At 41.3% G+C, this 14,435-nt stretch overlaps 1 protein-coding gene across 1 annotated transcript; it reads left to right on the forward strand.

Annotated features, from left to right (window-relative positions):
- Nucleotides 1-4,227: 4,227 nt before the first annotated feature.
- On the forward strand, nucleotides 4,228-11,145 carry LOC144056502 (inositol hexakisphosphate kinase 2-like). The gene is made up of 5 exons (XM_077573389.1): nucleotides 4,228-4,813; nucleotides 7,408-7,639; nucleotides 7,726-7,889; nucleotides 7,997-8,172; nucleotides 9,529-11,145. Exons 1-5 carry the CDS (start codon nucleotides 4,600-4,602, stop codon nucleotides 10,120-10,122), a joined length of 1,380 nt encoding a protein of 459 aa, XP_077429515.1. The 5' UTR covers nucleotides 4,228-4,599; the 3' UTR covers nucleotides 10,123-11,145.
- The last annotated feature ends 3,290 nt before the right edge of the window (nucleotides 11,146-14,435 follow it).

Consider the following 14,435-nt stretch of genomic DNA (forward strand, 5'->3'; position numbering starts at 1 on the left):
TTATGCCAACACACCACAACAGGTAAGGTAAGGTATTTTTATTGTTTATATACTGTGCTGTACTGTAAATGTAAAAAACATAAATAGAAATTAAAATAGGAATTTTCTGGTTTTGGAGCTTGGAAACGGATTAATTGCATTTACATTATTTCCTATGGGAAAAAATGTTTCGGAGGTTGAACAATTCAGACTTTTAGCACTTCGCAGGAACGAATTATGTTCAAACTCCGAGGTACGACTGTATGCTTAAATGTCACGCAATAACTTGCATGTCAACAGCGGCATGAGTAGATACACATCACTGTATTCATGGTTCAACTTATTATCATAAGCACTAGTCAACCTACAGTTACACGTGCATGTCATTGGACATTGGCCAGCACCAACAGGTTGTGCTTACAAAGTTCCACTGCCTCACCTATCAGGTGATATAATGCATGCATAGTGAAGATCATATTTACACGTCTGTAAATAGATACCATTGGAAGGTTCATGTTGTTCTGCTCATGCAGTCATTAATAATCCTGCTGTCTTCTCATCAGACATGCTGTGCTTGGAATTCTGGTTTCTGAAATGTACAATGTGTGTGAACAAAAGGTTGTTGGAGATTACATCACTGCCGAGTCACTGCTGGACTGAGGACCCGGTGGTACTGGTACTCTATTGTCCATGCGCAAGGACCCATGACATGAGGGGAGCTAACAAAACAGTGACTGACGAAACAGTGATGCCAGCGTGACGAGGCCAAAAAGACGTCAATGGGCATTTCATGCAGCCAACTTTGTAGTTTACAGTTTGGGAAATACCATTTTCTTTTGCCCACAAGCTCTAGACATGCATGCTTGTGTTTAGTGTGGAGGAAGGTGATACTGTACCGTCAACCCCATCAAACAGGCTACTGGGAAGTCATTCTAGGCAAAGCAAGAGAGAAAAGACTTTGTGGCCTGTTTCAGGGCTGATCATTTAATCCCTTCCCTATCTGGCTCTGGGATTCTTTCTTTCCATTTGTAATCCCAGTGCTGAACTAGAACATCAGAGATTAGTGTGATTAGACTGTAACCAGTGACACACTAGTCTGACCCATTAAATTGACTATCACTCAAAAACACCAGTCCAATTTGGTTAGTATTCCTGAAGCACAGTGGGAATGAATGGCATTTTACTTTCCACTGAGCCATAGTGAAATAGTTCATGTAATAATGTTGCTAGATCCGGAATATAGGGTACACACAACATAATTTAACATCTTATAATCAAATTTTAAAATCGAAGAGACCTCGCATATAAAGAGGGGAAAAAAACATTGTGTGTTTGGTGGATTGGAGATGACCAACGGACACGTAATGATGCCTGTTGTAGTACCAGGATTGACCTGTGATAGCAGCATGTTGCTACAGGACATCCAAATAGCCAGAAAATACAAAGAAGAAATAGTAGTACTAGAAGAAATGGAAGAAGCTAAGAGAACTTTTAGCTCAGGTCTTGTTCCGTTATCTATTTAAAAAAAAACAAGCAGATAGAAATACCAAATCTATTTATAAAGACAGGACGTCACTTACCTACAATAGGAATGCTTGCTATTTGGCACATTGATTCCAAATTTCTCACATGTGTGATACTAATGAGAACAGGATGACAAGTGCAGCCGGAATTCTTAGGAAGACCCATCCCATGTGGTCGACACGTTCAGGAGCTCTTTGGGGAAATTTCCTAGTTACGTCACACCTTAACATCGTGATGCTAGGTGGCTACATAGTAGTATGACAAACGCCATTATTTTAAGTCTCATGTTGAAGATATCTGCTGTTGAATGAGTAAAAACCTAATATATACATTTCATATTTAAGTTTCAATTATAACAAAGCCACTTTTAAACCCCCAACCAACTGAAAGCACCTGACTTGATATGCTGACATTGATGACCGGTCAACAACTCCCATTCCCAGATGCACAAATCCTCGTGCTTGGATGACGGTGTCGGGCAATGTGATGTTATTAGAAAACCCCTATCTACAGGAATGTCAAACTTGTTTTCATCACGGCTATAGTTATTATGGCTGCCCTCAGGTAAAGAAGAAGTAACAAAATGCAAACAAAACTCCTTATATTTTGTGTAAACAGGGACAAGATTTAAAAACATTTTAAATGAAACAGCTTTTTTTTTTTCAGGAAAGTGCATAGTCCCCCTTACCTGATATGGTATGTTGTTTGTGTGTTATGTCTTATTTTCAACAGAAGTCAAGGACGATTGAGGCAAATTTCAGCAGATTTGGCCCACGAGCCTTGACTTTGACACCTACTGTTTTTCCCTACGAGGAAGTTATACTGGACAACACTAACTAGCTTGTGACCACACAGAGCGCCTGATAAGCATGTCTGGGGTGGAACGGTCAAACTAGGCGAGCCACTACCTTCGCACTCTAACAGGGTCTTCAATTTGGACATACAATTCCCATGAGACGTTAGACTGTTACAATGCGTACGTGCTCTGCTGTTGACTGTTGGTCCACCACAAGTGAGGGAGGGGCTTTTGTGGGAGGCGGTGTGTCATGTTTCCTGCTGGGGGGCTTGAGTGCAATGCAGTGGGCAACTTGGGAACAAAATAAAGTAATTACTGCAAATATGTCAAGTGGTCTGGATGATTTCTTTTTAAAGGCCGTGTGCTCTAATCGCCATTAAAATATTATTTTTAGATGCAGTAAGTATCCTTACTGCACAGGTGGGCAGTCGGGGTCAACACTATCAGAAGCACTGACCTACTTATAACTTAAAATCGTTGTTCCATGAATTTGAATAAAATTTTCCTAACAGTCTATTCTCTTTATTTCATAGCATTTCTCTTAGATGTTCTACTTCCAGTAGTGTATGCGGATGATAGATTTTTTTTGTCCAATCACATTTCAGCCTTTAAGTGATGCCATGTCAATCTAATCTGCCCAGACCCTTCCAAATCAGTAGTTGTAGGTAATGTAAATTATATTAGTAGGTCATAATGCGCTACATTTACTTTGTTACATTGAGCCACATTCCACTAGCTACTTTTATTTTTATCTATATCTACTATTGTTAGCGTTATGTATTTGTTTTTGTTGTCTGAGACTTGTGCCTCAGGGGCTGTCACATGACTTTTTCAGCAATCCACCGTCTGCTAGTGACGTTTAACATCCATTTTACCAATCAAACAGAGCCAAGAAGTCATACACAAATCCATCATGGCCACAGACAGAAGCCAAGACTTCAAAGTCACTAATTTAGGTGAAGAATGACACGATGGAGGAAACAATGGTGTGCAATTTGCAGTCAGAAAAGACGGAACCTCCCTGGCCTCACCTTCAATCCATTGCTACTTCACAGACTTGAAAAACAGCTATGTCATGTGGTGTCTTCTGCTTCTACCTAAAATATGAAAACAACTTGACTCATATTATTTTAAAAGTACAATCAATGTATGGCTACTCAACCCACCTTTGGTCCTCGAAGTGCCAGCGTGCATTTTTCCCTCCTCTGATTGGTTGCTCAGGGCAAAATTTGTTACAGACACTTCTGACTAGCAAAACACATCTGTGGTGATCTGCACATAAATACATTTGTAATATGAATAATATTGTGTACTTAATGTTTTATTGTTCTGTATGTTATTAGATTAATATTTATTCTGAACTGCTCCAGATGATGTATGTGACAGTTGCATTTTGCTATATTGAAATTTTGTATTACGACTGTGACATGCTAGTGGTGGTATTAAGGATTCAAGTCCCCACTGAAGACCCAGGTACGAAACACACGGCCCGTCACTAGTATTTTTTTATTGTGATTACATGTAATGTACCTGTACTGCATTAAATTCATGCAAACTCTACCGAGTACATGTTGTTCTTCGGTTTGTTTTGCTTCTCATTGACATTTCAAGACCAAATACAAACCTTATATGCAAACTGCAGATCGTCACCGTGGCAACAAAAGCCAAGAAACTGCAACCTAAGTAAACAGCCCCCCACACACAAAAAAAAAGGCCTTCAGTGTTGTGTTTTTGTGTCTAGTATTTTTCCTGTTCTCCCCTCCCCCTGTTTCGTTTCTCCCCCCCCCCCTTTGTTTGTGTGATCCTCTCCGAGATGCCTTGTCTCCTCCCAGCGACAACAGCGCCTCAGTGATTGGCTGATCCTCGCTGGGAAGGCGTGGCTTGAGGGCGGGGATTCCAGATTTTTTACCAGGAAGGGACATTAGCGAGTGCGTCAGTTGAGCCACAGTACCACGACAGGAAACGTCCACGTCAAGCCAATACGTTTTTATCAGCCTTTAGTGACGCACACGTAGCGTATGATGACACGAAATTAATCGCGGAGACTATATAGTTCTACAGAAGAGGGCTATACACTGTCCCAGGGCAGGTTACGCGAAGGGTATAAAGGATTTTCTTGCCTCTGTTCTTCCTGCTCAGCCTTTGTTTTCCCCCCAGCTCGCTCGAGCAGTCGACCGGCAGCGCCCCCTGTGGGCTTAATAGGAAACAAGTCCAGGATAGGTAGCCAGACGAGTGGCGGAGCCTCTCGTCTCGCGCGCGACGTGGGTCCACAACGCTCAGATGTCCGATACGCAGTGAGGATGAGTCCCGCTCTAGAAGCCCTCATGCAGGCGGATGGGACTCCCTATCCGGGAAAGGGGGTGATGCTTGAACCCTTCGTGCACCAGGTGGGGGGCCACTCCTGCGTGCTGCGATTCGGGGAGCAGACCATCTGCAAGCCGCTCATTCCCCGCGAGCACCAGTTTTACAAGAGCCTCCCTGCCGAAATGAGGAAATTCACCCCTCAGTATAAAGGTAAGCGTGACTGTTCAAAAACGGGCCGCGTCTGTCATGGTGGTGACAAGCTAGCTCGCATGTTTCTCATCTGTACGCTAAGCATTACGTAACGGTCTGTAGGCTGCACTTTGCACGTGGATGTTCTCATGAATAGTTCGCGGTGGGATTCGGTGAAAGGGGCTCAAAAGAACGGAATGTGAAAAATGTTATCTAAAGATGGTAAGACCTCACTTGTGTTCTCAGTACATGGCAAAGCAGGGACAGGCCTTGCATCTCGTACCTAGGCCTTCAGTGTGGCCTTGCACGACCTGATACCACCACTATCATGTAACAATTATTGAAACCGTCCATTCAGGAGAGGAAAAAAACTAATATTACAGCACCAAACTATACACCATCCGAAACTGTTTAGAATCAATATGTATGCAACTAATTAAAGACAAATGCTAACCTTTGGCTTTGTAGTCCAGCTAGTTGGCCCTGTGCGGCGATTTTGAAATTTGATTGGCTAAATAAAATAAACAGTCCTATTGCTAATATCATTTGAATTATATCGACCAGCACTACATTCTGAAGGTCCCGAGCTGATTACATTCACAAGGCAGCGTATGGCCTTAAATTCTAGACTCCTAAAATGAAGAGAATTTACTTTACTGATAACTGATAGTTTAATCTGATATTCATTTTCATCAAAAGGGTCAATATTGGTGTCACTCCCAATTATTTGTTGAAATGTTTTCAGGCGTATGATCTTAGACAAAAACACATTTGTTCTAAAATTCAGGGAGTTCCTGATGTCATTACCATGTCTTAAAAAGTTTAAATAAAACTTCAGGTAAATAGCTTCCTTTGTCAAAATAACTGATATTTTAAACTTTATTTTAATTTTCAACAAAAACAAAAGGTAGTCTTGCATGCAATGAAGCAGGCCTCAACATCCATCCAAACCTGGCTTGTCACAAACAAAATTAGTGTTTGTAGGTGACGCATCACGTGAATCTAATATTAAATGTAACCACCCGTTAATCCAGGATTACTTAATTCCCATGCACCTTTTTATTGTAGTATTGTTATAATTGTCCACGTCTGACCCCGTATTACCCCATTAGACTAATGACATTTAGTACATGCTGATCCACATGTCCAATGGCATCTGTTAAGGAGGTAAGACATCCATGTTATTTGACTCCTCCGAAATGTAGCGTGGTTCTAATAAAAGACCATGTGTGTGGAGTCTGAGCAGTTACACAGCAGACTTCCAGGACTGCTAAAACACCACGACAATTGAAACATTCTCACATAGCTTGTAAAGGCATTTTGCGCAATTGGGTGTACCTCAACATTTATAATTCAAGTATATCCCCGGTGACATAAAGGTCCTGCCCATTTAATAAGAAAAATAAGCAGTTGCGTCACAAGTTCACACACTGGCTGTTTGTGGCGCGATGACTGTGCAAGTCTCTGTCAGGCCACAGTGCCGAGGAAGCGAAAGGGCCTAAGGATGCTGATGTCAGCACAGATGATGTCATACGGCGCCTTAAGCTCGGGGAGCGGCGTGGCCGCTGGGTCCTCAGGCCCGCACTTTAATACGTAGTCATGTTCATAAGCAACGCAATTGTGGGTCTCGTGAAAGTGTTTTGCTCTTTGATGGGACATTGCGTCCTTATTTCTGCCAGCGTATTGACCACATCCAGTCCGTACTTCCTTTATGTCAATAGCCATGATATGTATTCTGTGTGAGGTACCTCTACCTTTTACACGACCCTCGATGAGTCTGCTATGATCACTTTGTACTCATTTGGGGTTGTATAAAACATTAAGTATGTAAAATGTATTGTTATCGTCTGATAAATAAATGCGCTGTATTTTTGCTTACTGTGCAATTCTTGTCTGTTTGATTTTGAGGTTGTTTTTTTTTTTTATAAATGTGCTTTTAACTCATTCACTGCCATTGACGGCTTTAGACGTCAAAAATTTATTTTAACTATTTCTATTTAACATTTGTTCCACTTTTAACAAGAGTATGAAAACGTAGAAAAAAAGTTGTTATTGTACATTTAGAACAGATATAAAATTTGTGATTAATCGTGAGTTAACTATTGAAGTAATTAACTATTGAAGTAATGTGATTAATTACAATTAAAAATAATAATCGCCTGACGCCCTAATTTATAATGTTTTCTTTTCTTTCTTTTTTTTAATAATCTTTTTTCAGAAACCTTATTTTTAATAATCTTTTCTTTTCGTTTTTAAGATAATCTTTAAAAATAAAAGATTATCAAAATTAGGGCGTCAGGCAATTAAAATTTTAATTTTAATTAATCGCATGACTTCAATAGTTAACTCATGATTAATCACACATTTTATATCTCGTCTAAATGTACAATATTTTTTTATATTCTTAACAAAAGTGGAAAAAATGTTAAACTAATAGAAAAAGTTTTAGCTGACAGTGGCAGTGAATGTGTTAATGACAAATTTCAGCCTTGTCTGCCTTTTCTTTAATGGCTATGTATTATTTTTGTATTCAAATTTGAATGCTTTGTATAAAAAATTGCTGTGATCTTCCAGTTGCAATGTTTTCAAATGTTTTCTTGTGTCCCTTTTCACAGGTGTCGTATCGGTCAGTTTCGAAGAGGACGAGGGAGGGAACCTGTGCCTCATCGCTTACCCTCTTCATAGTGAATCGGGCGACCTGGAAAACAAGGACCCCTCGACCGACTGCGAGCCCAAGAGCAAGATGTTGAAGTGGAGCAACAAAAAGCAGTCCCCCTTGCACGTCGAGAACGACAACTATAGCAAAGAGCGAGCTCGCCAGAGCCGTAAAGATGACAACATCATAAGGTAAAATTGTCGCGCTGTACATTTGAACCGAAAAGTACTTTGCGACACAAGCGTTGACCTTTTGGGCGCGTGATCTTCCTTTGCAGCTACCGTGACGACGTCCAGGCGCAGCAGCAGGCCGAGGTTCTGTACTTGAGCCTGGAGAAGGGCAACATGGTGCCGCAGATCAAACACAATCCCTGGAGTCTCAAATGTCACCAGCAGCACTTGCAGAGGATGAAGGACAATGCAAAGCACCGCAACCAATACAGTATCCTTTCATGTTGACGTCATCATGGAACACATGACGCATGTTCGTAGTAAGCACGTGTGGTTTTGCTCCGGTGTCGTTGTGCCTTCCTTGACTCACTTCCACAGAGTTCATCCTTTTGGAGAACCTAACATGGCGTTACACAGTACCGTGTGTCCTGGACTTGAAGATGGGGACCCGCCAACATGGCGACGACGCATCAGAGGAGAAGAAAGCCAATCAGATCCGCAAGTGTCAACAAAGCACGTCGGCCTCCATAGGAGTGCGGCTCTGTGGCATGCAGGTAAAAGTCCACACTGACGAACCTTTCCAGTTACTGTTAGTGGTACCTTGACTTAAAAGTGCCTTTTGGGAGTTGAAATTTGAGTTAAGCCCCGCTTGTGTGCAATGGAAATCAAAACATTAAAAGAGCCACTAAGGTGTGCCCTTGCATCAAAGAGCCACTTATGGAACGGGACACAGAGAAAATGAAAACACTTGTGTTTCTTTTCCCTCAATGTTGCAATTGGTGCTGTCACTATGGATTATTTTTAGAATCAACTATTCAATCGAGTGTTTTACAAAAGCATATTTCATATTTCACTGTCATATAGTGATTTAAATAAGGGGGACTGGTGTACTCGTCAATCTTTTCGAAACTGATTGTTACCGGTTTGGTCATTGCTTATGTCTTATTTGATTGGACACAGAAAAGAATCGTCTTCTTCCCTGAAAGACTACCGAAATCAGTGATTGATAACTGTTGAGATGCTCAAATCAGATCGTTTCAACAATTTTCAATTCATAAATTGCTCCAAACGATTACTAGATTATTCAATTATTTGCTCCCAAAAACGTATGAATACGTTCTATTTTTTATTATTACAGTGGTCCCAAGAACGTATTTATACATTTAAAAATAAATAAATTATGCTGGAGCATACAGAAGGTTTTGCTGCATCTTCTGAACTGAAGTGAACGCTTAAAGCAATGGTAGTTATTACAAAAAACGGCCATCAGGTGGCAGCAGAGTTTATAAGAGATCAACCAGGGCCATGTTGCAAACAAGCTCATTTACCCACAGTTCAGATTTGTGAATAATGATGAAACTTAGCTATATTATAACGCTAAGTGCTGTGAAACGGAAATAAATATACTTTTTTTTCTGATGAAAAGGGAGACTCTAATCTTTATTTTGGTAGGTTCCATGTTTTTATAGCAATAGAAAACCATATTCTGTGGGCCTTGCGAAATCAGTCAAAATCCAGTAAAACAGCCGGGAGGGAAGGGGATTGCTTCGGTGAAAATGATTGGGAGGGAATGAGTTAAAATAGTTGTCGATAATTTGATAATCGATTACTTCAAGTAATCGACTGTCAATCGACTAATTTTGACAGCTCCAGTTGCAATTTAATGGATGATTATTACTTTTACGAGGTCCTCTCCACATGCATTTTGTATCAAACACAAGCAATCAATTAATTTGTATGACAATGTCAGATCAATGTTAATAAGCAATACCGGATGGTGCCAGCGAAGCAAATATTTCATGTCGACTACTTTTGATATGACTGCATTGATTCCCGAACATACAAGTCAAGGTACCACTGCAGCTTGTATTTGATTCTGTTGTACTCATTTTTGTCTCTGATGTCCGCAGGTGTACCAGTCAGATTCTGGCCAGCTGATGTTCATGAATAAGTACCACGGCCGAAAGCTGACTTTCGCAGGCTTCGAGGAGGCCCTCTACCAGTTTTTCCACGACGGACGTCGGTTGCGGCGCGAGCTGCTGTCCCCGGTGCTGCAACGCCTCCGCGAGATGCAAGCTGCCTTGGAGTCCTGCGAGTCGTACCGATTCTACTCCAGCTCCCTGCTCATCATCTATGACGGAGACCCTCCCCGAACGTCCTCTCGACCCAGACACCGCGGGGGAGAGGAAGGCGATGAGGATGACTTGTCTGACGAGGAGGAAGAGGAAGAAGGGGCCTTTGGGTTCCCACGCTCCTCCTCGGCAAGCTGCAGCGCCGGCGGGGCCGGAGGAAGCGGCAACGGCAGCAGCGGTCGCTCCGCCCACAACCCGGCGGACTCCGGCAGCCCCGCCGTGGACGTGCGCATGATCGACTTCGCTCACACGACCTGCCGCCACTACGGCGAGGACAGCGTGGTGCACGAGGGCCAGGACAGCGGCTTCATCTTCGGGCTCCAGAACCTGATCACAATCATCTCCCAGCTGGAGGATCACAGCAATGACTGAGGCTCGCACCGGAGACCGCATGTTCTGAATTTCAACTCTGGGGATCGAGCCCGATGAGGCCACGCCCCGCTACCCCGAGGTGCACCGTCCCGGAGGTGCGACGCTCCCCGCCTGCTTGGAGGGAACCTCGGACACCTCGGGGTGAGGAGGGAGAGTGCGCGGTGGGTCCCGCGCTCGCCCTCACCTGCCAGAGGACGGGGCCGCCTGAGCCCTTAGTCGCACTTTTCCCTCTTTGAGACTGCTTCTTTTCTTTAGCGCATAGTAGGAGGAGCGAGATTGAGGTCTCACAAAAAGACTTGTAGCATCCTAGGACACTCCCCCTCCTCCTGCGGTACACACAAAGTTCATTTATTGTGCGTTCTCTCTGAGAGAGAAATGGCGAGCTAGGTGGTTGAAATTCAAGTGTACTGTAGTTCAAAGAGTCTGACATGGTGCTTTTCCTGTGGCGTGAGTTTATTTGGTGTTTTTTAGGGAAGTCCCTATGAGTATAGCACATACATACTGGGGGAGGGGCTTTTAAGGGCTGACCGTGGCTGGCTAGGTCAGCAGCCTTGTAGCAATCAACAGTGTAAGCTCCTGTGTTGAGGACATTTTGTGTTCATGTTGGTGTTTGTTAGAAACGTGCTCCGTGTCCAATCAGGCACTTTGATGGACAATATGGAGACAGAAGGAGTTTGCCTTTTTCCAACAGTTCCCCTTTCCACTTAATTTCCTGCAAACAAAAAGACATTACGAGATTTTTTGTTTTTTTTATTACTTGTGTTTTTTCTTGGACTTTCTCTTATTCATTCCTTAAACATGGACATGAAGAGAATTTACTGATTTGAAATTACTAGCTACCAAGAGACTATTTATTTGAAAGGGTTGTTGAAAATGGAGAGGAAAAAATCACATTCCAAATAACCACTCTTATATGTTCTCTTGTACTGAATTTATTTTGTTATTGCGAGAGCGGATAACCTCGCTTGTATACCTGTGTGTTAGCGATGTCTTGAAAATAAAGACATTCATTTGTGGTAAGCAGTTGATTTCTATTTTTGTGGTTATTACTGCTTTTGTGAAGGAGTTTATTGCACAAAAACAATAAAATGCTGTAGTGGTACACTATATATTTCTTGAAAATGCCAAATTGTTCCTAATGACGAAGGCTTATCGTATTTAGGCACATACCGTACTTGAAGAAAAATGTCCCGCAGCAGTTCACTGCACCAGCCCGAACTGCACCCACAATAATTAGCTTCCATCCTACAGCGACGTCGCAGACTGGTTTGTGTAAGAGGGTTTCGGATTATACAGTGCAACGTGAAAAACCAGAACGGCTGCATTAGGAGAGGTGTTAGGCAGCACACACAAACGCACCATGGGCACACTCCAACCTGGGAAACAAAATATGCTGAGCAATGGAATATATAAATAGGTTTTACAGCAATGGAAGAAGTACTAGATGTGATGGATGCATTATCAGTCATTTGCAGCAAAAGTGCTGGTTATATATACAAACCTACTTGCATCACGCTACAAAAAAACAAAAAATTGAAACTATTCACAAGTGTTTCATACAGTAAACATTTTGCAACCGCAGAAACGAACTGGAAGCAAAAACCACAAAACAAACATCCCCAAAATATCTAAATACCAAAAACACACAAACCCCAAAACAACTGCGAAAGACAAACTCGCAAGGTTATAAATTTTTCTTTAAAATACAAAAATATGTTCTATGCTGCCCAACTAATCTATACAAAGTGTACTGGTTAATATTGTGTTTGTGTAATATGAATTAAGCAGAAAAGTCCTCCAGTTTTTATCCATCTCAGAGGGCGGCCATTTTGCTACATACTGTCAACTGAAAATGACATCACAATTGGTCAGGGCATAAGTAATGACCAATCAGGGCTGAGCTTGATCAAACTCAGATAACAGGCGAGCCGTGATTGGTTGTTACCTGAGCCCTGAGCAACTGTGACGATGACATCATTTTCAGGCGACAAGAGGCAAAATGGCTGCCCTGCTTAGTTCATGTTCCACGACAAGTCACGTGTCATCACTTGTGGCCGATGTGCTGATTTTTTTAAGTCTTAATATGCTGTGAATAACTTTTTGAAGAACCGCTGCTGTTACTTCAACCTTAGTCTGGCTGTCCACTGTCCAGTACCCGTTTTCTACATGCTTGTCCTCAAACTAGAGCTTATCACGGGTGTATACTGACTGATCACCAGTCAATTCAATTGAACAACCCCATATGGACAATTTAAAACCTAGCAGGCAAGTTTTTTGAATATTGAAAGAAGTAGAAATCACCAACCTTAAAACTTTTAGTCAGACAACATGTTGCCCACAGTTTAACTCAAGTTCCAACATTTATTATGGGAACAAATGTCAGCTAATATTTGAATGTTTCATGACTCATACAAACTGCGTGTTTGTTTATGAGAATTAGACAGCTGTCTAGCAACAGCTATCAAGACGTTCCGCCTCATGAATCCAAGTGGCATCCTGTTGTTTTTGCATAATTTAAGCAATTTACTTTAATCAAAAACTGCATGAAGTGTATGTAATCTGACAGATTTCCTAGAATGTGATTAGATTTCGAGCTTCCGGATCTTGACTTGACTGTTATGCAACACACTGGAAGAACGATTAAAGCCAGGCTGACCTCATTAGCACAGTGGATGGTGTGGGCCATGGCGTAAGTGACTTTGTGATTGCAGTAAGATCACTTAGTTTATGACGCATGAACATAAACATGGTAGTTTGAACACACGCATCCACAGTGGCTACTTCATAAGGGTCACAACAAGTTGTATTTTGTAGGCCTTGCTGGGTGGAGGTTTCTAATCAGACTACATTTAGTTCTTGTTGTTTTATTTAATTTAATTACTTTTTTCTTATTTATTTATTTATATACGTACTCATTTTCACAACTTCACAACAAGAAACGGTTTGGCAGAAAGTCAGCATTTACCGAAGTTACAGAAATAAGCTTCAAACTGTTAGAAGCCCCTCCCACTTGAAACATAAAATTACATGGTGTGTGTTTAAAACAACCCTGAGCAAAATTCCATAGATGGGCTAACAAATAGCATTTTTAGACACTTTTTGCATCATACATTTGAACACCAACAGTGTGTCTACATGTGTAGACAGACAATATAACAATACTCATAGGTATATTTTCTTTATCCTCTGCACACGCAAAAAAGTCACAGAAGTTGTGAAAAGTCTTCTTAGTTTGTTTCTTCATGGCTGTATTATACTGCCCCTGGTGGCCAAATCGAGCACACTACAACGAGTCGCAATGAATTAATGATGATGCACAAACTACTGTTATAAAAACATGTCACCTACCAAAAGGAAGATGAGATTATCTTCTTTAATCAGGAAAAAAATAAGCATATTTCTATCAAGTTTCCGTTTTGCAGCAATGAGCATATGGCTAAGTGTCATCATTATTCACAGATCTATTTAGAAGTGTGAGTAAAAAAAGAAGAAGCTTTTTTTCAACATGGCCCTGGTTGATCTCCTTTGCTTTGCTGTTACCTGCTGGCCGTTTGTGTAATAACTACCATTTCTTCAACCATTCTTTGTAGTTGAAAGGCTGCATCAAAGCCTTCTGTATGCTCTAGCATTTAAAAAACGTATAATACGTCTTTGGAACACTTACAACATTTAAAATAGGACCTATTTATGTGTTTTTGGGAGCAAATTATTTTAAAAGACATTAAAAACAAATTTTCTGGGGGGAGTGGACTGATTAATGACATTTTCATACATTTTATTGAGAAAGATGATTTGAGATACAAGTGTTTTGAGTTATAAGCATGTTCATGGAATGAATTTGACTCGTATCACAACTCGCAAATCAGTTTATTTTTAGTCTGAGACCAGATTGGAAAGGTCAGCATCAACAAAAATGTGGTATCTTACAAGCTCTGCTGATAACACATTTCCAATATATATTTTTACCTCTAGGAATTGACCACTGACCTTTGCATTGATTGACAAGATCGTGAGAGGCTTCTTCTGTGAAGGTTAAGTCTATTCTACAAATGATGTCAATGCTTTCACAAAAATCAAAGGACACACATACGTATCTATGTAAATGTGTACCGTGGGTGGGCCAGCAGCGCACACAGCACACATGGTTTTGTGTGCGTAAACGCCCTAGCAGTCATCACAGTTCAAAGGTTGTGGAAATATTTATCTAATTGTTTAGCTATTAGAGGCTCGTAACCACATTGATCTAGTGGACATCTAATCAGGTGTGCTCGGGTTTTCTAAGAGCCTGACCCAACTCCAAATTGACATATATG

This window comes from Vanacampus margaritifer, chromosome 8, assembly GCF_051991255.1.
Source record: "Vanacampus margaritifer isolate UIUO_Vmar chromosome 8, RoL_Vmar_1.0, whole genome shotgun sequence".
In the NCBI taxonomy this organism is placed as follows: domain Eukaryota; kingdom Metazoa; phylum Chordata; class Actinopteri; order Syngnathiformes; family Syngnathidae; genus Vanacampus; species Vanacampus margaritifer.